This window comes from Saccostrea cucullata, unplaced genomic scaffold, assembly GCF_032062105.1.
Source record: "Saccostrea cucullata isolate Sc308-1 unplaced genomic scaffold, CSIRO_AGI_Scuc_v1 ctg4444, whole genome shotgun sequence".
In the NCBI taxonomy this organism is placed as follows: Eukaryota; Metazoa; Mollusca; class Bivalvia; order Ostreida; family Ostreidae; genus Saccostrea; species Saccostrea cuccullata.
The window spans coordinates 17,165-43,285 of NW_026930716.1; the positions used below are offsets into that span (position 1 = coordinate 17,165).

At 35.3% G+C, this 26,121-nt stretch overlaps 2 protein-coding genes and 2 long non-coding RNA genes across 4 annotated transcripts; all 4 read right to left on the reverse strand.

Annotated features, from left to right (window-relative positions):
- Window positions 1-2,278: 2,278 nt before the first annotated feature.
- Window positions 2,279-3,761, reverse strand: LOC134229827 (uncharacterized). Its single transcript, XR_009984234.1, has 3 exons — window positions 3,518-3,761; window positions 3,132-3,236; window positions 2,279-2,392 (listed from the first exon to the last, which is right to left on the reverse strand). It is a non-coding gene; the product is annotated as an uncharacterized LOC134229827 (long non-coding RNA).
- A 2,111-nt stretch (window positions 3,762-5,872) lies between these two features.
- Window positions 5,873-7,565, reverse strand: LOC134229830 (uncharacterized). The gene is made up of 2 exons (XM_062711623.1): window positions 6,428-7,565; window positions 5,873-6,321 (listed from the first exon to the last, which is right to left on the reverse strand). The coding sequence occupies exons 1-2, from the start codon at window positions 7,563-7,565 to the stop codon at window positions 5,873-5,875; spliced, it is 1,587 nt and encodes a 528-aa protein (XP_062567607.1).
- Window positions 7,566-8,887: 1,322 nt separating this feature from the next.
- Window positions 8,888-10,849, reverse strand: LOC134229831 (uncharacterized). The gene has a single exon (XM_062711624.1). The coding sequence runs from the start codon at window positions 10,847-10,849 to the stop codon at window positions 8,888-8,890; it is 1,962 nt and encodes a 653-aa protein (XP_062567608.1).
- Window positions 10,850-18,945: 8,096 nt separating this feature from the next.
- On the reverse strand, window positions 18,946-22,204 carry LOC134229828 (uncharacterized). Its single transcript, XR_009984235.1, has 3 exons — window positions 22,091-22,204; window positions 19,208-19,467; window positions 18,946-19,001 (listed from the first exon to the last, which is right to left on the reverse strand). It is a non-coding gene; the product is annotated as an uncharacterized LOC134229828 (long non-coding RNA).
- Between the last annotated feature and the right edge of the window lie 3,917 nt (window positions 22,205-26,121).

Genomic DNA, 26,121 nt, shown 5'->3' on the forward strand with positions numbered 1-26,121 from the left:
AACTCATACAGTGATGAGTCGTATTTATTTATAAATGCGAGTTTTTGTATTGTTAAATTTCGTGCCAACATAGATCTAATTAAATTGCAAATTAAGAATACGGTATAACAAGATACAACAATATTAAAAATCTGATTTTTTAAGTAAAGATCGACGTTTAGGGAATCTACATTTTTTATCAACATCTGTAACGTTATATCACTACATGAAATATACATCATTACATGTAGATGAATAATTAACATTTCACTTCACACAAAAGGCAGAACGATAGTATATATTTGTTTTTTGGAAATCTTTTTTTGTTGTATTATGCATTTATTTCAGTAAAAAATATATTTACATGGTCAAAAAAGTCTTATAAAAGAATTTGTTGTTTCGAGTAAGACGCAACAATATCGACCTTGACGTTACATGTAAATATTGACCGATTTTTCCATAAAAACTATGCGAAGGTCACAAATTCAAATTATCGTAATTAAGAAAATACTAAGGGTAAGAAGTCCTATAAGGGCTTGTTGGAAAGGAAATTTTCTCTACTTGTACCAGCTTTATTTTGTTTTCCCTATTTCAGCACAGAAATAAACGTAACACTGAGCTTTGTTTAAACATTACGAATAAAATCGAGAAAAAAACACATAAGTGCAAGAAAATTCTTGTTTTTAAAATATACTTTAAAGTAATAACAATAATTTTTACATATTTTAAAAGCAAAGAAAATATACTTTAAGAATATACCATACTTTCCTCATAAAGTTAATCAGGAAAAAAATTTCAATCGTCTGGAAAATCAGCAATTGCTTTGGAAAATTACGCCATTTTCCAAAAGTCACGTTTGTCTTCACAACGTAAAATCGATTAAATACCGGCAATCAAGACATAATCTTTTTAGATATTTTAAAAGTAGAGAAAATTTCCAAAAAGATGATATATAGTTTATATACCTTCATGCTACCATAAAATAGATACGGAGATCTTATTTTCGCGAAGTCGTGTTTTAACGCGCCACCGGTCAATTTGACCGGTACGGAAGTGAAAGGGTTAATACCCAGGAGCAGAGAAGAAGATTTTCAAAGAAATAATGCATTTTCACTATATAATCAATAGAGCCCAGCCCTACACCAGACCCCTGACCCTTGGGCCATGAAATTCATAATTTTAGAAGAGGCATCCTTCTTCATCATAATTAAGTACTTTATTCGTTAGCCTTTTACCCAGGAGCAGAGGAGAAGATTTTCAAAGAGTTATTACATTATCACTATAAAATCAATACAGCCCCGCCCTAACTCCAGAACCCCTGACCCTGGGGACATCATAAAATTCACAATTTTGGTTGAGACACTCTTGCTCATCATAAAAATACATCAACTTGACGTATATTTGTTTAATACCTAGGAGCAGAGAAGATTTTCAAGGAAATAATGCACTTTCACAATATAATCTATATAGCCCCATCCTAGCATTAGAACCCCTGACTCTGGGGCTATAAATTTCACAATTCTGGTAGAGGACTCAATGCTCATTATAATAATTTCAACAGTTTGACTGCTTGATGTCCAGGATTTAAGAAGATGTTTGAAGATTGGATTAATTTTAGAGGTTTGGGCCCCAAACCTAAGGCCACAGGGGGGCAGGGGCCATGAATTTCACAATTTTTGTTCCCCTTCATCCGCAGATTTATATTACTATTGTTTGCAGTTAAGTGTGAAGTTTTGCGTTACGTCATGATCATTTTTGTCATATGCATCCAGCGTAAACAATTCACGTGATTGGTAAACTCATATTATCAACATTGACACGAAAATAGTCTGTTGCATGAGCAACCAATCAGGGATAAGAAGGAAGTTCCAGTCGTAAAGCTTGCAGTTAGGAGGCGTTACAATTTACCTTGAGCGCAGCTGTCAACTAGATCGTGACGTAATGTAAAATTTCACACTTAACTGCAAACAATAGTATGCCAAAATTGGTTGAAATTGGCTCAGCGGTTCCAGAGAGGTTGAAAATGTCCAAAAGTTTACAACCTATTGACGACGAATGACGTACAACGAAAGACATACGACGACGGATGAAAGCAGGTAGCAATTGGTCACCTGAGTTGCTCAGAGCTAACAATGTTGAAGCACTTGAATAGCTCTCATCAATATGTATTGGTATATGAAACTAAACTAAATGCAAAGTGTGACAGAAGGAGGGATAGTCAGACATGTAAATACTGTATGCCCAGGCCATAATAATGGAGGGGCATAAAAATGAGTTCTCCATATTTAAGTGAATTCTACAGGCTACAAAATGTCATTATTGCTTTGCACCAAGCAGTAGCACCCATCAATGTCCATATAATATCCACAGGAAATGAAACCATCGGCAAAGCATCCAGGCTTCTACATCAATCCTGTAAAAATCAAAAATCATCTTCTTCAGTCTAGTTAGCATTTCAAATTGATATTCAAATGAAAACTAAAAGATACCAACTAGTATGTCACCTTGATTATCAAGCCCTTAGGGTAACATATAATTATTGAAAAATAGATATCATAAGACATGCACAGATCCAGATGGGAGTTGGAAAATCATATCTCCTTTTCTGAAATTTTCATAGTTATCAAGCTTGTATAGTTAAGAAATCAAAACAATGACTGTCCCCCCCCCCCCTCTAAAAACCTCTGACTCCCTGATAATGGAAGTGATTTTTATCGCAGTTAAAACAAGATTTTTCTCTTTAAAAAAAGAGTTCCAAAGACCACACTGTCCACCTGAGTCACATTCGACATTGTCCTTCAGAATACTCTAAAACCATATATTCCCACTAATATAATCAACCTATAAATTATGTAGTATGTAGGTCTGTCAGCATCTTTGTTTTTTTATTGTTTCTTTTTTTTTTGAAATTTTTAGTTTTCAATTTTTTTTGTTTGATTAGAAATAACTTTAAATAGGTAATACAGTATACATAAATAAGCTACACTTGTTATAACCTATTATGAATGAAAAAAAAGTGAAAAATTGAAAATTAAAAAATTCACAATCCTTAAAACTTTGGATTGGTTGGCAAGTACAAACAAACAAAAAAAAGGAAATAAGTTTGATCAGAAAAGTTTACAATGCAAGTTGTCATTTTATTTATTACAGACCTTTGAACTTGAAACTGGTGCATTCATTTACTATCCAGCATGCAAATTCATTCCACAATGTGGTATCTTTCCATCTGACATCAGTTCTGACCTTTGATCCTTGACCTTGACATTGGAAAACATTAAATATATCTGTATTTGCAATATGTATTATTCCTGCTTTTCATTTTAGTCAAAACAAACTGTAAGCAGATAGACAATTTGAAATGCTTATAAATTAATTGAAGTGTCAATCACGTCTTCTCAGGGCTTACCGACAAGCTCGCAAAAACACATCGAATGTATAAACATTACTGAATGTCAAAAATTAATTTAAAAATGCTCACTTGGGCCTACCTAATAATAAAGATATAATATACAATGCAAGTTGTCAATTTATTACTGACCTTTGAACTTGCAAGTCCAATACACAATGTGGTATCTTTCCAGCTGACATCAGTTCTGGCCTTTGATTTTTGACCTTGACATTGGAATATGGTTGTCGTGGCGCCAAAGAAACTTCTAGCAGGTTGACCATGGTTTTTGTTTGTCAGAAAGGCCCGAAAAGTTGCAATAGAAGGAAGTTTACCACTTTCACCTGCACATTCCTAATTACTGCAAAATGGTTTCCCATACCCATAGACTCAAGTCAGCATATGTCAATCTGAAATACTATAAATAGTTAGTAATCTTTTTATATACATGAATTAGTCATATAAATTATCGGCAAATCTGTAAATGTATTATATTTGGCATATATGATAATTGGCGAAAATTGATTTTTGAACAAGTTAGCGTAGATTTGATTTAGCACATTTCTCCATGTTCCTATTTATGCGTATATGTGCAAGACATTGAGCATTGTACTTTAATTAGCGGAAGTTCCTTTCCGCCAAAAGCAGTACAAATTATACATAGCCATATTTAATATGTTTACAGTAATACAATAATATCATGTTGCCCCATACCCTAGCAATAGAGGTGCAGATCGAAATTGTCTGATAATGTTTGAAGATTAAAAAAATTAACACGTGGGAAAAATGAGCGTCATGCTGACAACTGGAGATAACTCTTAGGAATGTGATATTTGTCTTTAACAAGAAAACCTACCTATTGATCTACATGTATAACCAATCTAAATTTGTAAGGATCTGCAGTTTTGTTGATGGCTCAGTACAACCTAGCTCAGTACAAGCTACTCACTGTGATCTGGTACTAAAAAGAGAAAAAAAGTAAACCAAAAAAATGACATATTTAAATATAAGGCAACAGCATAGTTAAACTTGTTTATTCATTAAAAGAACAAATTAGTGATAAACTCCCATGTACAATGTGCAGTTTTCTGTTAAATTCTATCATAGGTTGGATGATCATAATAAAAGCTTTTTGAACTCTAACTCCCCCCCCAATACACTCTAACAACAAAATCTTTATAACTGTATAATAATTATGAATTTAACAACACCAACTTTATATAATAATTATGATGTATAAAAATTACTTTTAAAGGAAAACAAGATCAACAGTTATGAATGTTAATCGAGGTTCAATACAAAATGAATATTTCATTCGAATTTCCTCGATCATACAAGACTAGCTCAGTTTAGGGAGAAAGTAAAATAACTGCATAAACTGTATTCATGTAACTTACATCAAACAAAAAGAAGCCATGCTTAGCCATGCTTGCACACTAAAGTATTAGTGGCTTGGTCAAAAAGGGATAAGTCTAATAATACTGGTGATGTCTTTATTGATGGTAACATCAACGTAAGAACTGTAAAAACAAATACAAAATTTATCAGTAATAATTAACAAGAAAATCTAAATTACATAAAGTACAGAAACATGCACTAAGATGACCCTTTGGTATACATACACATGTAGACTAGAGTTCAATATTCAATAATATCAGTTAATTGACTAGTAATATGTAATATGAATAATATCTATACGTTTAATTTAATTCATTACTTAATCTCAATAAAATTATTACCAGTGACAATCAGAAAATACAACTGTGCTACTTCACTTAAAACATGTAAACAAACTTGGCGCCTTGCCTTACATTACTGTACAAAGGGGAATAACTCTAAGTAAATCATGACACAAAAATTCCATGTGCACAACAAATAATCTCACAACTGATAATTTACATAATAAATCGGTTCTATTTAATCATTAAATTGATATGATATATAAAATACATATTGCTATGGGACTAATAATTTTCAATCAAAATTTCACCACACGTGGGTCAAATTGGCGCCATGTATAAAACAACACTAGCCATGCTTGTACAAAAATGCTCTACATACAGAGTAATCGTTATATCTATACTAAATCAGAAACATTAACTAACAAGATCAGGGACGTTAAACGTTACTATGAGCATATATGAGATGCATAATTTCTAATTACCTTGTTCTCCTGACCAAGTCGCTAAAGTTTTAACTTTTGTCGTTCTTTCGTTCACGTTAGGATGTACAAAGATGCTGGGCGGAAATTACGTAATATACAAATAGTAGCCGGACCCAAATATAAGAAGATTGTCTATCCGGAATTATTTACCAAACATTGTTACACATATGTGATTAACAAAATATTACAAATAAAATAAACTTCATTAAAATTACCAGGTATAGTAAAAATAAAAATTATGACATTTACACTCCCACCAAAATCATCATGATTTTAGAAATTCAAACTATGCAATCTACGTTATCATCTACACTACAACATACAACAATAACATAGCAGTTACATTAATTTGCAATGAGTAGCACAAGCTTATGAACTGTTCTCTCCAGAACTCCAGACTGCATTTTCACCTTGACTCTCCGTACAAGACCATCATCATCTGGGTTGGCTTCAACAACTCTACCGAGAGGCCATTGGTTGCGTGGCAGGTCAACGTCCTTCACCAGAACAATGTCCCCTTCCTTGATGTTCCGACGAACTCCATGCCACTTCTGTCGTAAGGTGATCTGAGCCAGGTACTCATGTCTCCAACGGGACCAAAATTGTTCCATAAGGTACTGTACACGTCTCCAACGTTTACGGACATACATGTCTTCCTTCACGAACTCTCCAGGAGGGGGAAGGGGAGAAATGGTCTTCCCAGCTAAGATGTGGTTCGGAGTAAGCGGCTCCAGTGAGTCTGGGTTGTCTATCTCACTGACCGTTAGTGGGCGACCGTTTACAATAGACATTGCTTCGTAGTATGGTTCTCAGTTTGGAATCATCTAGCCTTCCAGGACAAAGTAATAATATGGCGTTGAGTATGTTACGGACGGTTCTTATTTGACGTGCCCACACACCTCCTGTATGACTAGCACTGGGCGCGTTAAACATGAATTCACAGTGTTTCTCTGCCAAGAATGAACATATTCTTTCCTTGTTAAGTGCTTTCTGGAACTCATTCTTAGCTCCAATGAAGTTGGTTCCTTGATCTGCGCGCAACTGTTGCACGGTTCCTCTAATGGCGATAAAACAGCGCAAACCATTGATAAAGGCGTCTGTAGACATGTCATCTAACATCTCAGTATGGATAGCACGAGAACACATGCAGGTAAATAGTAACCCATATCGTTTTATTTCCTTCCGTCCCTGTTTCACAATAAATGGGCCGAAACAGTCCATACCGCAGTATGTGAAAGGCGGAGATGGTTCCATACGATCCTTGGGCAAGTCTGCCATTCTCTGTGTCTCTGTCGGTCGTCTCAACTTCCTGCATATAACGCACTGACGTATGTAGCTGGCTACCGTCTTACTTCCTCCTACAATCCAATAACCAAGAGACCGGAGCTTGTTCAAGGTAATTCCTCTTCCTTGATGAAAGGTTTCCTTGTGAGCATGTGAGAGAATCAAGTGCGTGATATGACCATTTCTGGGTAAGATTATTGGGTTCATGTAAGCAACAGACAAGGTTGCCTTCCTCAGTCGGCCTCCGACTCGAAGTATCCCATCTTGTAGAATTGGTTCTAGGAGTTTAAGGGAGTTCGACCTTGGTAGCCCTTCAGATTTCTCGAGAGCGCTGATAGCGTCTTGAAAGGTTTCATGTTGAATGTGCTTGATGATAGTTTGTTCTGCTTGAAGTCTTTCATTCGGATTTGGTGGATAGGTTCCCTTGACACCATTAGAAAGTCTCTGCATTCTGGCAATGAAGGATATCATTTTGGTCCAAGATGAGAATCGAGACAGAATGTCAAGGATACTAGAATGAGCCTTTGTTTTGGTACATAGAGATCTTGCAGATCTTACTTCAGGGTCTCCAAGTTGCAACTCTGTTTCAACACCTCTGCTTTCGATGATGGGTTGCCATAGTAATGGAGGACCGGTCAACCATGAAGAATCATTAACTTCAGATGCACGTAGTCCAGGCGAGGTGTGATCGGCTGGGTTGCTGGCAGATTCAATGTAAAGCCACTGATGAGGTTTTGTTGCATCTCTTATCATCTGTACACGGTTTGCAACAAATACGTGGAACCTGCAGCCTCGTTGTTGATATAGCCAAGCACCACTTTAGAGTCTGTCCAAAAGTACTCTCTGTTGATAGGTAGATTCAGCTCCCTCTTCAAAAATAAATTGACCTTCACTGACAATACTGCAGCTGTCAATTCCAAGCGAGGTATCGTTACAACCTTTAGAGGTGCTACTCTTGCCTTTGCGATAACTAAAGCACAATGTACCTTCGTTCCCCTTACAACTCTAAGGTAAGAACACTGTCCATAGCCATTTGTGCTTGCGTCCGAGAAATGATGCAGCTCATAGGTTATCGGTTTGCCAAAATCACTTGGTATGAGGCATCTTGGGACTTTGATGAGATCAAGGTTCTGTAGATCTTTGATTCAAGCTTCCAATTCAAGTAGTCTGTCTGCGGGTAGAGGGTCATTCCATCCTATGTTACCTTGACACATCTCCTGCAGTATTCGTTTCCCAGTCAGAGTGAAAGGGGAGAGGAATCCCAATGGGTCGAATATTGATGCTACAATGGATAGCATACTGCGCCTAGTAGGAGATGCATTCTGGTCGACAGCTTTGAAGCAAAACGAATCCTCTTCAATGTTCCACTTTATACCAAGTGCTTGTTCCATAGGTAATTGTTCATGTGAAAGGTCTAAGTCTTTAACATCTGCCGCTCTCTCTGATTCAGCAACAGAATTTATTACGTTCTTGTTGTTGGAAATAAATTTGTGTAGACGCAATCCACCATTGGCACACAGAATCTGTGCGTCTTCTATCAACTTGATAGTTTCTTCTTCAGTCTCAACACTACTTAGTCCGTCATCCACATAGAAATTGTTCTGCACAAAGAATGATGCAGCTTGAAGTTGCTCTTCTTGGCTTCTGGCTGAGAACTTGAGTCCATAATTAGCACATCCTGGCGAGGAAGCCGCTCCAAATAGGTGAACTCTCATTCGATATTCTTTGGGTTCTGCATCTAAGTTTCCTTCCTCCCACCATAGGAATCGTAAGAAATCTCGGTCTGCAACAAACTGGTGGAACATCTTCTCTACATCACACATGACAGCCACAGGGTATTGTCTGAATCTGCACAGAACACCAGTCAGAGCATTTGTGAGATCCAGACCAGTCAGTAGATGCTCATTCAATGAAGCGTCTTTGTATCTTGCTGAACAGTCAAACACTACTCTAAGCTTTCCAGGCTTCCTCGGGTGATAAACACCATGATGTGGGATATACCATGTATTTCCACTGACACCATCTGACGATACTGGTTCGGCGTCGCCTCTTTCCAATACTTCTCTCATAAAAGTCTAGTAATGTTCTTGATATGTCTGGTCTCTTTTAAGTTTTCGTTTCAGATGATCTAAGCGAATCAAAGCAAGTGACTTGTTGTTGGGCAGGGAGGGTCGCTCCTTGAATGGTAGAGGCATTACCAAATGCTTATCCTCATGCTGCTGTATGTTTTCTTTCATAAAGTTAAGGAAGGCGATATCATCTTGAGATATCTTTATATCTTCATTCTTGTCATGCGCAAAGTCTTTCTCCAAAGTTTTTATGACATCCCTGGGTGTACAGCTGTGCAGCTCCTTCACTGAAGTTCTGTGACAAACAACAGTAACGTCTGAGTCTGTGCGATCTGTGTATCCAACCACGCTCCAACCAAGCAGTGTCTGGATGCCATATGGCTGGTTCTCGTTTCCTGTTAGAGTTTTTTTTGGTACAAGAGCTTGAGGACAATTGTATCCAATCAAGAGTCCAAATTCACATGACTGAAGAGGTGGTAGTTCGTTGCTAAGCTCCTTCAGGTGTGGCCAGCTCATTACGGTTTTCTTTTCAGGTATATGTGAGCGATCCGCAGGAATGAAGTCTCTCGTATATGCATTGTCTATTGTCACAAATTCGGTACACTTGAACCCTCTCACTATCAGGTTCTGTATACGGAAACTGTTAATGATAGTGTGCTGCGAGGTCATGGTAGACAAGCTGAGACGTGTTGGTTGTCTATTCACATGCAAGGCAGCAGCCGTTTCGTCTAGTACAAAGGTAGTGTCACTTTGTGTGTCTAAGAGAGCATATGTCAATATCTCGTGCGAGGGGTTCTCCTGAACAGAAAGCCACACTGGAACGATCATGGAGGTGCTGTGACCATATCCTCTGCTCACACGAGAGGAACTGGCTACCTTGACCTCTAATTGTTGCTTTCTTGTTGGTGATTCATCTTCATGCATGCAGGTTGGGTGTTTTCCCTTGCAGATACCACACGTATGCTTCTTCTTGCAGTCCTTGTTTCTGTGGCCCTTGCGTAGACATCCAAAGCACAGGTTTTTCTTACGCACTACCACTCGTTTATCATCAATAGACAAGTCAATAAATTTCTCGCACTTGAACAAGGGATGTCCTTCTTTCTCACAATAATCACATAAGTTGGGTCTGACATCAGTTCCCGTTGCATTGTGCTGATGAGTTGAAGTCGTTGCGAGGACATTTGCTTTGCGACTCGAGTTTTTGTGCTCTCTGGCAGGTTTTGTGTCAGTGTCCTTGAGCGCATAGATTGACGAGACTGGATTACAAGCAATGCGAGCCTCCTTTACGACGAAGTCCACAAACTTGGAGAATAATGGATATTCACCAGTAGAGTCAATAGTTTCTTGAACTTGTCGATTCCAACGCAGTGCAGCCCAATTAGGAAGTTTGCTCAATAGTTTCTGATTTTCAGAGCAGTCGTCCAGAATTTTAAGGCTTGGAACCTGAGGCGTTGCATCTCGACAGGCTAGTAGGAAGTCTCCAAAATCTCTGAGAGCCTTTGAATTCCCTTCTGTGATTTTGGGCCAATTCTCTAGTCTCTTCCTAAATGCCTTCTGCATAACAAATGGGTGTCCGTATCTGTCCTGCAGGACTCGTCTGGCGTTTTCATATGCAGAGTTGCTTCCATTGTAGAAGAATCCATCTATGGCTTGTAGTGCTTCACCCGCCACGTTTCTCTTCAAATAGAATAGTATCTCTTGCTCAGGAATGCCTTTATGTTCTATCAATGCATGAAAGGCTGTCTTCCATTCTACGAATCTAAGTGGATCTCCTGTGAACACTGACGGCTCAGGTATAGGTAGCCTATTAAGGTTCACTGAGTCTGCAAACACCTTTGCTAAGATACTTGTTGTAGAATCATCGTTTGTGGTGCTGTTCGAGTTGACTGTAGCGTTGTAAGTAGGTGGGTTGAACGGAGTATAAGTAGACCTCCCAATGTGTGTAACGGTAGGACGAGTAGTAGACATGACGACTGGTGTAATCGTAGGGTGGCTAACAATAGTCGTAACAGCCGGGGGGTCAGGTCAGTTGGACGGCTTCTACAGGAAGTGTCATGTTCAGTTTGACGTCTGCTTGTGGCTGCAGCAATGTTCACATCCCCCTGCATCAAATCCGAGTAGGCCTTGAGTCTTGCTTCTGCCATTGCAACTGATTTCTCTGCTTGCAATTTTCTCACTTCCCGCTTATGAGTTTCTAGTAGTTTTCGTTGTTGCTCTTGCAGTGCTACAAACTTTGTTTGCTGTTCCTCTTATTTCTTTATCGACTCCAGTTCTACCCTTTTGGTTGCTACATCTGCGAGGGCATTCACTAACTTTGAGGACAGTTGTGATTTTATTGAATCAACACTCCGAGACACTAGACCAACTCAAGTCACTAAACACAGACCTAGCGTACTCATTATGCTTTAAACCTTTACAACTGTCTATGGTGTCTTCAAATCCTAGATTTTTTCATTGATGAGATGAGTCATGTCTTTAGAAAATAGCGACACAAGCGTCCACTTTCCGAACTACACTTTGGTGTGGTGCACTACATGAATTACGCAAATGTTCAAAAGCCTCTATGACCTCTCTTTCCAGTTTCAATATTTCGTCTAACATGTTTCCAAGATCTTCTTCACTGGACTCTACTTTCATATTTTGTCTACACTCTCTGACCTTGAACTTCCATCGATCGAAGCACAATTGAATCCTCTTTTCACGTCTCTTAGACTCCTGGTCCATGTAATCTAACATTCGGTCGGTGGGTTTATGTACCCGTTCAGACTTCCTCTGTCTCACAAGTAAAGTGTCTTTGTTTGTCGTTTGTTGTGTCTCGTTATTCACTGGTTCGTTGTGTTCATTATTCATCGTTGTATCATACTTTTCGTTGGATGTTGTACCATTAGCTGTATCCGTAACATCAGGCGTTGTATTGTCATCAACCTTTGACATCTTGATGAGACTGAAGTCAAGTTCTTACTATTAGTGGCTTGTTCTCCTGACCAAGTCGCTAAAGTTTTAACTTTTGTCGTTCTTTCGTTCACGTTAGGATGTACAAAGACGCCGGGCGGAAAGTGTAAAACTAATATACAAATCGAGTAGCCGGACCCAAATATAAGAAGATTGTCTATCCGGAATTATTTACAATTATACCTAGCTGTAGTAAACAAACAAAATATTCCCAATAAAAAATTTAATTAAAATTGCTGTAAATATAAAAATTTATGAGTTCCAATTTGTTATTTTATATATATTAATGCAAAGAATATTATTGATATAAACGTTAAGTATAACAAATGTAATGGCAACGATGGCAGATGGCTCCCAAATGAGTTAATCAAATGACCACGCTGCTCCACAACCGCGTCCTTAGAAATCTTGGCCAAATCTCAATCTATCAAAATATCCCAAGCCAAATCTCTATCTCTTGGAATCTTGGCCAGTTCTATATAGGCTGAGAAGCTTGGGGAATAATGAGGTCACCCAGGAATGCTGGCCATGGCCAGGGTTACCTTGGGCATGCCAGGATGTAAACAGCAGCGCAAGCCAGGCTGGCATGGGATTGGCATACTGCAAACATGGATTGGCCAGGCTAGGGTGGACGGCCAGGGGTAAAGATGTAAACATGGGTTGGCTAGGGTGGACGGCCAGGGTTAAAGACCCTGACCCTGGGAGTTCCAGGATGCAAAGATGGGAAGGCCAGGGTGGACGGCCAGGGTGTACATCATGGGTGGCCAGGGTTAAAACTATAGATTAAATAGACCCTGACCCTGGGAGGTCCAGGATGCAAGCATGGGAATGCCAGGGTGGACGGCCAGGGTTAAAACTATTGATTACATAGACCCTGACCCTGGGAGGTCCAGGATGCAAGCATGGGAAGGCCAGGTAAAGCATCAGGTAGAGAATCATGGGTGGCCAGGGCTCAAGCTGGATCTATAGACCTGACGCTGGGGGTCCCCTATGGCTTTCCATAATAAACGCAGAGAGAAGGATTCTAGCAGCAGTTTTCATCGTACAGAGACTGCTTTTACATATTTTTTTTTTTTTACAGAAAGAAATTAATTATCCGCGCCGTAGTGTTGAACTCAGCTTTTTAATTATTTTTTTCTATTTATAGACTTCATGGTCACATGATAACATCATGGTGGAGTGCTTTTTTACCGTGTTAGTTCCATAGAAGTCGGTAGGACGTTTTAAGATAGAAACACTTTTATGGAGGACTTTACCGATTTTTATCGATGTTACATCTTTACGAAACAGTGTAAATTCGCCGAATTATGACCTTTGTCATTAATATATATACATGTAATATGTAGGTCATATCTTTAATTTTTAATTTCCTTTCATTATAGCGGGCGCAAGATTCCCATTTCTACTTTCAGAAGAGTTGCTAGCTTGAAGAAAATCATTGCTTTTTTGTTAATTACAACATTTTTTGTAATGGTAAAAAATCTGCAAAGTTATAAAAATAAAATAAATCAACGGTAATGCAAACACAAGATTAAAACAGTTAGAATAATGTTGAGCGACAAAAACTAAAGGTTTTTATGTGATTTGTAGCACATAGGCCTTTGGATCGCTTAAACCAATATGATCTGCATTTTTGAGAATTTTATTTTGCTGGTAAAATGTGTTATTATGATTTGTCTGATGTAATCTAGTAAGCCCTTAAGATCAATAAGACCAAAATAAAGTTTAAAAATGTTTTAGAAGAAATATTTCTGTACAACCGAACATACAGCATTATATAAGAAATCATTATTTTACAGGGTGATAATAATTCAGTTTTGCTTCAATCGAAGTTTTTAAAAAGTTCTTCCAAAGCAAATATGAACAAAAGAAGTTTATAAACGTTCTATTTTCCTGTCATTGAAAAAGTAAATAACAAAATTGAAATATTTTTATCCATGTCAAACATTCAGCTCATATTGCTTAAAAATTATTTGTAAAAAATATAAAGGTATGGAACTCTTACACTGGGTAACCGATTTCGCTAATAAAGTATATATTTTTTAATCAAGTGCTCTAATATTCTACTTTTTATTTAAATCTCTTTTGAGATAAACATTCTTCAATTCTACCAAATCTCATTCCGAAATTTCGTACACTTCTAGAGATATTCTAAAATTAATAAAAACTAGAAGTACTGTGAGCAATGAGCTCACTAAATGATACCCCCGCCTTCCATAATGTCAATGTGGTGCTATATATTGTTTAACGGTAATGTGTAAAGAGGAATAACTCGTCCTATCAAATGTTATCCAGAAGCTTCTATATGTAATGGCAATGTCCATGTTTTGCTATGGGAAGCCTAAAATACGTGTCGAATAAAAAAGTAACATAGGAGGTGCACAATGACAATATGAATAAAGATTCTATGAAAGTTTCATTAAATTTCTCTCGGTAGTATAAAAGAATTTGCGGATAAGAGATAAAGCGTAACAGACGGACGGAGGGACAGACGGAAATCCCGATTACTATGTACCCTCCCGCTGATCAAACGTGGGGTATAAAAATGATCTAATTTCTTCTACTCGACATTAGCTTAGCCCCCTCGTTAGTCACTTGTAATTAGATGGTTTTTGAAGTGCAGAGAATTGGTTGCATAGTGTTTGCAAAATCTTTTAACATTTTAAAGTTGATTTTTTACTCCAGATTGTAAGGTTAAGTCCTTACTAATTCCTTTCGCGGAAAAGTATTTTGAATACTTTTACATCAATGGTCCGATACAATGACCTTCTCATCAAATGCAATTTCGCATTAAGTCTAACGCTGACTGACGTTTTTCATATTAATTGTTAGTCCATTATCAATACAGTGAATTGACCACGGATTTTCCCGTTATTTCCCGATCACGACACATCATGAGCAGATATCGGTTATAACCAGTCAGCAGGAGATGCTCACTCTTCCATGGCACCGGATCCTACCGCTGGTATATCGGATGTCCGTGTTTGTTCTGCTTCTATTTTGTATTGTTTTGTGGACACTGTCCGTTTCACCATATCCTTCTTGAGGAGTAAATACTATATACGTGTGTATATAATTCAAGATTTTATAAATACATGTAGCATGCTTTATTTTAACACATGAACGCAATGACAAAAATGTTCTTGTCAGTTTTCTCTTCCTTGAATTTGATTAAAAATAGATATTTTTCATTATAATATGTTATTTATGTTTAAAAAATTTTGATTGAAAGTGAGATATTTTTTGCGTTCTACAGATCTGAATTGAAATTTTTAGATAAAAAACGCCCGGAAAATGTACATTTGCAATGTATCAAAATTGTAAATATCTAATTTGATAAAAAAAACACATTTTTGGGGAATCAAACACCCCCTAAGAGTATCTATTTTCTTTCGTTCTTTAAATTGAATTTTTGTTTTGCCAAGGTTTGCTTATGCTCGTCATAAAATGTTATATATATATACATATGCTTAAATGAAAAAAGAATGTATTCCCTTTAAATGTCTGTTTCTTTTGCATACACAAGATCAAATTTTATCAATTTTTTTAGAGCATACAGAATGTGAAGCAACAAGTTATTTTAGATAAGTTGGTATTAATCCTTTATCATACAAGTAAGATATGACAAAGATATTGATTTCTGAGTATGATATAATTTTTTTGTCCTTTTCTGCAGAACTTGTCCTCAGCTGTTCATTTACATTCTGTGCCAATGCAGTGGCATTTGACGACCATGAAAAACTATTTTTTTGAAAATTGGACACCAGTGACGTAACAGAACTGGAGTCCCAACAAAGAAGATGAGACAGCAGTTGACCCAATCTTTGACCTCCTTTTGACTTATCATAATAACGGTAGGTGGCGCTAGGTGACTGAGAGGAACTACTGAACTACTATACAGGAGAAGTCGGACTAAAACTCCCCTTTATTTGTGAGGATTTGCCTTTTTATTTCGAACCAGAAGAGTGTTCCAGGGCTTTGCGGTTTTTTTTTTTGTTCCTGTGTTTTAGAGTTTTCTGATACATAATGATAATGATTCATTTTCCTTCAATAAAATTAATCATTTGCAATCATTATTTTCTTTTATGATTTCATTAAGTACGATGTAATAAAAGTTCTAAATTATTAAAAGTAGTCTTCTCAAGTTTATATATGCAGTATATTCGTCTCCTTGGAAGAAATCAAGATTTATTCTCAAGCTTTTAAATAAACTATGGATAGCATGTACATGGAGACAGGTTGTACATTGAATTGTGGCGTCTCGGTTTATTTGCATATAAACTTACACTCAGATCTCTTCTCACCATACGTATAAAATGATATTTGGAACAAATTGTTTAAAAAAAAAAATAAGTACCCGTAATCCAAGAATCAGGCGGATATATATTTTTTCTCTGACGGTCGGTCCCTCTGTCCGTTTGTTTGTCAGTATAGCTGTCAGTGTTAAAAAATAGCCCTGGTCATAACGTTTGATTGATGCTCCTCATGTTTCGACACGACCTTCTCTTGAGTACCAACAGTAATGGCCTTGAACTTAAGGATTTGATCTGCTCTTTAAAAAATCACCTTAATCATAGCTACTGAATTGTTAGTGCTTGGGATTTAGTATTTTACCGGTTTATTATTTTTTGTGGTAGAGCTTCCCTTGAATGCCAATATTTTTATCCTTTTACTTATACCCCAAATTTTTTCCTTCTTCTAAAAAAAACAACAACTTTGGTCAGAACCTTTGAATAGTTGATCCTGTGACTCTTATATTTCACCTTTGTATTCTTTGTGATTTTCTTTTGGGTATCATTAACATTGACTCCTCGACTTTGTCCGGTTTAACCTACCCGGTACTTTATAAAAATCTTTATCTTTCGTCATAATAATTGACCTGTTGCAGCCTTTAATTAACGAGGCCGAGTCTAATTATTTCTGCCCTAGGGATTTTGATAATTTTTTGAAAATTAATTTTTACTGTTATATTGATTGTTTTAGGATTAAAATATCGAATGTTTATCACCCCGTTTTCTAAATGGGCCAACTTAAATGTTGTCAAACTTTACTATTGGACCCTATGGGAATTTGTTGTTCAAATCATAACAGCACACTCGAGCTTAAAATACAATCCTTACACTTGAATTAAACAACAAGTCTCCAAATTAAATCTACATGTTATGTAATAACTATGACACTTTCCCCGTCACAAGACGAAAGACCACCTTTAAGCAATCGCTTAATGGTAGCTTAATGCTGACTTAATGGTGGCTAGGGATTTTGATAATTTTTTGAAAATTAATTTTTACTGTTATATTGATTGTTTTAGGATTAAAATATCGAATGTTTACCACCCCGTTTTCTAAATGGACCAACTTAAATGTTGTCAAACTTTACTATTGGACCCTATGGGAATTTGTTGGAAAATCGCCAAATTATAACATTTTTTTCATTATTTTTTCTGCTTCTGCCCTAGGGATTTCTTTTTCATTCAAGTAAATGAAAGTAAATGTAAAAAGTCACAAAATCGTGAAATTTCAAAAAAGTTCACCATCTCGATTGGTCTAGGTCGAAGCCAAATGCCTCTAAAATTGCCATATTACGGTAAAAATACATATCTATGGTGACGTTGTTAGAGTCATTTCAACGTTCTTTTTCCACTAATTGTCGTAAAATCACATTTTCAGATCAGTAGGAGTTACAAATAATATTAATTTTGTATTAAAATTAAAATAGTTTATGACTGCATGAAATTAAAAAGCTGCGCAAAGTGATGCGCACTCGAATTAGACTCGGCCTCGTTAAACAAAAAAATCAAAATTTTTGGATATACATAAACTATAATCTACACATTGCACAATAGAGAAAGACTTGTCTTAACACACATATCGATGTTTTATTGTGTCAAAACTTAAACATTGATTTTTGTTTTTGAAAGATGTAGTCTCATGATTTCACAGGTATTTGCAAACGTATTGATAAATGCTAGATAGCTAAATTTATGAGCAAAGACAGTTGCAGATATAAAAAAAAACATATTTTAAAAAAAAAATGAATCAGTGTTTATTTCTTTACTTTTTCAAACTCCTTTAGCTGTTTCGCAAATTTGAATTAGTTTTTTAAATACTTTAATTATCTCTGACGTTAATAACAATCAATTCATTTTGGTTTTCGCTTTTGACATTGCTCTTGCATGAATTTGAACGTTTGTGATTTCAGAATAAAATACTTATTACACATTGTAACCGTTTACCCTCGTTCTGTGTTATGGTGTTTTGAAATAAAAAAGGAGAGAAATTCATATGATCGATAAGTCTAGGCCTAGGATGACAGATCTTGTGCATCCATTTATTATTTTTCAAATGCTAGTCTGTAGCAATAGAAGATAGTGATCTTCAGAAAATGTTTTTTATTACTTTAAGCTCATAACATACTCTTGATAAAAATGTTATACCTATCAAACGTTCGAGCCTGGCATCTTTGCGTTTCTTGTAACACGTTAAATTCAAAATTTTTAAGATAAATTCATGGTATAATTGGTTTTGTGAGAAAAAAAAATATTCTGTCTGACGTCAACTATTTAGTTCATTTTTTGATGATATTAAAGAAAAGTAATAACATCTATTTAAGCGGTTCTGTATAGCAGATAAATGGAGAAAAAATGCTCATCGAGTCTAAATACTGCATGGAGGGAAAATAGGGTTTTTTTCGAGAAGCATATTCTTGTATAATGCAAAACATTAACATGAAATATACCTAATAATTTTCTCTTTTGATATTTTAAAATCTTAAGAAATGAAAGTGAATGGTGGAAAACACAGTAAAGCGTATTGCTCATGTGTCGGATAACACAGGTTCCATTGAAAAGATTCAACAATAAAGTTTTCTATATCCCAATTCTCCGTCCAGATATCTTCATTTTTCATTGTTAGTAAAAATGAACAAAATGTTTCTAATTTTAAATTTATTACAACACTTATAAAGTACATCTTTAACTAAATACATTCAGTAGGAAAAATACAATAATTTATATATTGCTTTAAATAATAGTTCAATATCCTTCCTTTACCGAAAACTTATTGATTTACATATTTTGTCACTTGATGTAAAAAATTATTTTAAAAAAGAAACCCTCGATAAATATTAATTGAAATCGGGTTTGTCTTGATGATGGATGGTGTTTTATCTGTTAAACATTAAAAAAAATAAATTAATACTAAACAAGACTCAAGAGGACTACTGCTACACTGGCTGCCATGTTGAAAAGTGAAATGTCCCAAGGTACAGAAATAGCATATTTTTTTTTACAAAAAAAGAATATTCAAACCATTAAAAATTTTTACGGAAATACCGGTACGAGAAAACTTGTAATAAAGATTTATCGGTGTTTACCTAGTGACGTTTTATCATCATCAAGGTCCCCCTCACGTACATCCCCCACTCTACTGTAGGAGACCACGGGTCGATCCAGTGTCCCGGGGACCAGCGACCGTTAAGGAAGGCCCGGTGACAGATATTAAACCACCAGCCTCCTCCATTGCTAGCAGCACAGTTATAGTCACCATACACGTCGTTATCTCTGTCTGGGGTGGAGAAGTACATCCCAGACAGATCGTAGTAAATTGGATAACCAGTGTCTAACATACTGTCACCTGTAGATGCGAAATACATGTACAGTGGACCTTCAGATATCCGGACGCCAGATATCCGGATGCTTCAGCATCCGGACGATTTTTCTTTGGAACGAAATTTTTAAATGTTACTCTGTCATGTTTAACTGGTGATTCAGATATCCGGATGCTTCACATATCCGGACAAATTGGCTGGGAACCAAAGCGTCCGGATGAATGAGGGTCCACTGTATCTCATACATAATGAATTGTTTTATTTAAGCATTAAATGAATATAACATGGAAGATAAAGTTTCATAATTGCAACGGCTTGTTAGGGCTTATATTTAGCTTTTTAATTCCTCTGTCTTCACTGCAACTTTGATTTTGATTTTAAAATCCCTGTATTATCCTAAGGGCAAGTTACATTTTACACCTTTCCATGGCAAAGATTTTAAACATTTCTAGACAAATTGTTATTAAGAATTTAATGCATTTTTTTAGTATCTCTTGTAATTTTTGTACATACCAATGTATATATATTCTAAAAGCAGGTATTGTGTAGTTTCTGAAAATGATTATAAAGATATCATTTCAGTTGTCATGGCAACGAAATACACCATGATCATGCTGGAATTTCCATTTATTCTAGAATAAGTTTCATTCATTCTTTTTTCTTAGTTAAATATATAAAAAAATATTTTATTGATGTGTTGAAAATTTTTAGCATGCTGTACTTTTTTTTTTACAAACCAACTTTAAGTAATTTGGTGGATGGGGTTGGGGTTGGAGGTAATCACCAGAATTCAGCATTTTTACATAGAATGCACTACCCTTGCATTGATATCGATAATGGCGAAATCGCTTAAAATGTGCGCAAAGTTTAATCAAAGCAGACAAAAAACTGGTACAACCAATAAAAAAAATTTCTGCATAATATTTTATCGTAATTATTTTCTCTTTCCAACGGGGTAAGATTTATTCTGATATTTGCAGTATTAAGAAAGTTATGAATGTTTTTTCACACTACTCTCGTTTTTCAAGTTAGAGGCGTAGAAAGGCGTATATGCCATGTAAGGGGTTAATGGAATTGACATTGAAACAACTTTTGTTCAATCTTAGCATGAATCTTGACTTTCCCTTATGTCATCTCATTTCCGGGATGTTCGTCAATTGTGACATCAAAATAAAACGCATAATTTAATCTTTTGTGTTTTGTATGCAGTAGGTTTCTTCCATTTGTTAGCAAACTACTCTTGAAATGTAAATAAACCAGATTTATCTTATTGTCAACAATACTGAAGAAGGTAGGAAATAGACGATTTCTCATATTGTTTTCTGTAAAAAGAGATAATATTTATCGACCTACAATATGAACTTGTCGATATTACATATCTATGGCCCTCTGTAAACTTCCTATTCCTTTGTAATTACAAATGTAAATTATTAAATTATCAAGATAACAATGAGTGAACAGAAATAGCTATCGGATATGCTAGTTACAAAGAAATTTAATTTTACGGTATATAATTTTCTACGTATTTAAAGAAGTTAATTTAAAATTTCAACAACGTGGCAATGACTAATTCAATGTCCCCGGTGATTTTGAATTTTAATAAAAAAATGATATCTTGAAATATTAAAAATGTTTATTTACATGGAGAAAGGAAAGTTTACAGAATATTGAGGAAAATTATGTATGATAGACCCTATATAAAAAGACTTGATATTTTTTCATTGAGAATAAGTAAGGGCTTTTAAGAAAGTTTCTTTTATGACGAAATGTTTTCAAAAAATTCAAAGTACTGCTGAAAAATATTTAAATTTTGAAATTCTTTCAGATGAATATCCTTCCACAGAGGTACTTTAGAATTATAGCTATTTATTCCTTGCAGGAATTTAGAGGGTTTTCCTGCCATACAGAAATATATACTGTTTAACTTCTTTAAAACACTCAAATGACAGAAATGCAGTCATTCTAAGTGAAAAAATAGGATAATTTACTTATGTTTCTTCATAGCTTATCTTGTATCAGATCAGCTGGTGAGCTTTCTAGGTCAAGAACAAATAATCACTCTTCAGAAGAATATTTTTGTCATTTTGAAAAAAAAAAGAATCGCTGACATGATAATCTTTGAATCGTATTTCAAGGGATCGTTTGACCTGTGTGCTTAAAATATATCAAAATATGCTTCATCTCTAACATTAATACACAGACATCATCTGTTTTATTAACCGTCCTCCCTTCTACGTTTCAACAAAAGACACTTAGAATATGTTATATAAATAATCTGTCAAAATTTGTGATGTATAAGTGATCTGTGGCCAGTTTTAAGAAACTGAGGTCAGACACGACGTTCCTCAGTATCTGTTTTGTATATCTTTGTCATGTATGAAAAATATTTAAAATTTTAATTACTTTCTGATTTCAAAACCAGTTTCTAAACGTCTTTTAAAAATCCAAACACTTAAACATTTGAAATTGGAAAATTAAAAGGATTATATAAGAAAAACTACTCCTGGTATCTTGCAGAAATGCCTGGTAAGGTACCTCAATTTTTTTTGAGTAAACACGATTTAGTAGCAATACTTCAATGACAAAATCTTGAAAAAGTTTATATATTATCAAGGAACGTCTCGCCTGCCCTTTAATGCATACACTTACCTAAGGTCCCCGTGGCAGGTCCTGCAAGAAAAAGTTGATATTTCCCTGTTTCATTGGAGACAGAAAATCTATCGTACATTTCATAAAGTTTTGTACCATTCTCGAGAGTGATGGACACATAAAGGGATGGGTTTTCTTTGGTTAATTGATGTATAACGTCATTTCCTGCATAAAGAAAAATTTTAAAATCAACAGGAAAATTATTTGCAACACAAAAATTAATTAATACGAAATATACTTTAATGAAGATCAAATTATTTTCTTAGTTGAAGACATTGATGCTAATTGTGGCTTCATGCCGACAAATGATTGTTATCTCTTTTTTTTTCATTATTTTCCAATTTTAAATAACAGTTAAACACTAAAAGTGAATATCTTCAAAACATATTATCCTGTCTTAAAATCAGATGTATCTTCGATACAGTTTCATTTTTTAATCATGCAAATACCCCTTGCGTTGACCTAATAAATGTAACCTATTAAACCAAAGCTTTATTTGGTCAATGCACAATAAAGCCTCGTGCATGTATTCCGATGTTCTAAAAGCATTGTGAAGTCATGTGTATTGCAAAGTTTACGCCATGGAGTCATAATTAAAACAAATATTGCTTATATTCCAAAACAGTAACCATGTATTTTATATCATCTGCCCTCAAAAACCATACTGTTCAATATTGAAGCGACTGAATGTTCCTTTAACAAAAAAAAAATATACTAACCAATCCAAACATCTTGTTCTGGAGAACCAAAACCATTTTTATATGCTGTCCAATCTCTGTCAAACCTCAGGGACCCATTGACACGTTTCTGGATTACCTTTAATAATTAGCATGTATACTGAGTAACCACACATAGTCATTGTATTGAACAATCTTACGACAATAAGTTTTGATATAAAATGAAAATTTATTATGTTTTATATTCTTTGGAACAACAAAACTACACATACGACTTGTTTAATTTACGCTAGTTGAAACAAATCGGGAGGCGGGTTTACTCGGCGGATGTAAAAGAACTACGCACCCTAACTCGAGATACGTGCCTACATTTGAGAGCCATTTAATTCAAGGTTGATGACAATTTCACTATAAAGTTTTTGTTTAATACCAAGAGCAGTTTGATTGTAATTCATTAATTATTTCAACACCAGTGCTAAATAGTGAAATATCCCAAATTCCAGCTCTTAATATAAGGGGGGGGGGTCCATTGAAATTGCATCATAAAGCATCATTATATTCTGAAAGAGACTTGAATATGAATTATTGTTTCTTAAAGTTTTTCTTATATTTTATGCATAAAAAGTAAGCATAATTATCTCATACGTGTGAGAGATACTGCCCATGAGATAAACGTATGCTTTATTCCTGGGTAAATGCTTTATTATAAGCAATTCCGATTTGGACACGATCCCCCGCTTTAAGATTTTAATTTATTGAAACTTTTATATGTGAAAATCATTATACTTATAAAATGAATGATAAAGAGTAATAATATCGTTAAAAGCAAGAAACAGACTTAAATATGTCAAAGAAATGTCTTATTTTATATAGGAAACGGTATTGGGCACTTGAAATCAAATGTTACACCATCCCTTTATTCGTTTTCGGAAAAAGTAAAGCGTAGCAGTTAAGTTGTAGTTATAAGACGCCTTAACATCTTCAACAATGCTTTCTTATATTATACTACGTATGCCTACCTAGTAATTTGGGTGTAACTTAGTAAAGATATGGAGATAACGAACAGTATTCAATCTCAAGGTCCATAAAACAATACAAAAGAAGAGCGGAGCAAACACGGACCTCCGAAACATCAGAGGTGGGATAAGGTGCCATCGAGGAATGTGCATCCCCTGCTGACGGGTCACATCCGCCTTGTGCTCTTTGTCATAATCGGGAGATAACGGAAAAATTCGTCGTCAATTCAGAGTGTAAATAATGTAAATAATGGACTAGCAATTGGTATGCAAAACGTCAGTCAGCATTTGACTCAATGATAAATCGTTTTTGCCGACAAGGTCATTGTATCGACCAAAGAACTTACGAAATGACGACTATAAACGAGACTGTTGATATTCTTGTTTCATCAACTTGCATGTCCATAATTTTCCTCGTTTTACAAATTGTTCATACGTAGAGCATGTGCATGCGTATCGAATCAACTGAAGTATATACACTCCGTATGCAGGTGATGAAGGTATATTGCTGTATAAGTAAGGGAATGTCATGGATCAACAATGAACGTACAAGTAGCCTTGTCTAGCACCTTCTGTACTGCCACCGTACAAAAAGTTAGTTTTCTCGATCCATGGTCCTTACAACTTCAATTCAAAAGTTCGTTTGGTGTAAAGCTCCATCAATTTTTTCATAGGCCTAATGTTTTCAAAATCGCAGATAGGAAAAATTAAAAAAAAAATGATCACGATCTACTTTCTTTCGAGGCATATTAACATCAGCGGTGCTACGTCGTCAAATTATACGTCATCAATTTGAATTATCAATCACTCACGTACTTTTGCAGCAGTAGTCTCAAAGTTTTGTTAAAACGAAAGTCGTATGAGATAAATAGAACATCAATAATTGAGTGACTTGATATTGGCTTCATCCAACTCGTTGAAATGGTGTATATTCGCTCGACAAGTCTCGCTAATATAAACATAATTACCAAATAATGTTGAATAGAGCCAACATCAAATCACACAATATAATTATCCTTCATCTATTAGTAAAATACAATGTTTTAATTGTTAAGCACTTGGAAATTGCTGAGAAAAAACATTTTGTTCTTTTTTTGTCTTTAGACATATGCCCCAGCCTCCCGTGAAACACAAAAAAAAATTGGTAAGAATTTGTGAAATGGCAGTCCATATTACCAGTAAAAATTGCTTCATGGGAGGAAAATGTTTAAAAATACATTTTGTTTACCGTTGATTTCTAGTAAAAACGCGAACTTTACCAAGATTTTAGAGTTATCTCTCCCTTTTTCCCAACGAAGAAATGTTTTTTTTTGAAAATCCATATAAATATATATATTTATGTATATATATTAAAAATCATTCGAATTTCGTAACATTTTTTCTACGCCGGAGAAGAATACGATCGTCGCAATTATTGCATTTTTAAAGGTATGCCTATAATTTTGGCGTATATTAATTAAGTTGACACTTAAGCAATATTTTTTTTCAGTTTTGTGTGAATTATTTGTGGTTAAATCACACAGACTTGTCCTGTTGGCGTACACAGGATGAAAATCCACCACTCAGTCGACTGATGGTAACTGAATGCCCACTGAATGGTCACTGAAAGGTCACTGAGAAGACCCTTTCCCGTGACCTTTCCGTGATGATATGACGTCATAGTAAGCTATATGACGTGAAGTTTAGATAAAACAATTTCTTATAATCGATATCTAAGATTGATTTTGGGTCATCAACGAATCTAAATATGCAGAGGCATAATATAAACGGAATTTTGTCGTTTCTGGGTCTTTTTCTTTATCCCAGGGGTTAAATTCCAAACCCGTGACGTCATAACTGTTGAACATGTAGTAGCAGAGTGAAAGTGAAACGTAACGAAGAATTCATGTAAACAAACACAAGGAATCGGAGTTTAAAAGCATTTAGAATGAATGTCATGTGTGATTCATGTGAGAATAAAGCTTATGAATAAGTTATGGTAATATACTTCAACAATTTCGTCGTAAAATTAAAGCAGGGAGGGTGTTTACTTGCCGATCAGCCTTTTCTCGTCGTTCGTAACAAAAAGATGCAAAAGTTCAACACTACGCCGCACACTTTGAAACTTAATTTTTGTTTCTATCTAAAGTTCTTATTCTATTGTTTTTTGGAAAGTGCAGCTAGAACCGTATGGTGTACGGGGAAATTTAAAGCATTTTTTTTTCAATGTTATGAACAAAATGTAAAAAATTTGGTAAGGATTCATCAGAAAGTGTTGAATAATTATTTCTGTGATAGGACAGTAGGATTCTAGCAGCACTTTTTCATGGTACAAAAGTTTTTACATAATTATTATTAC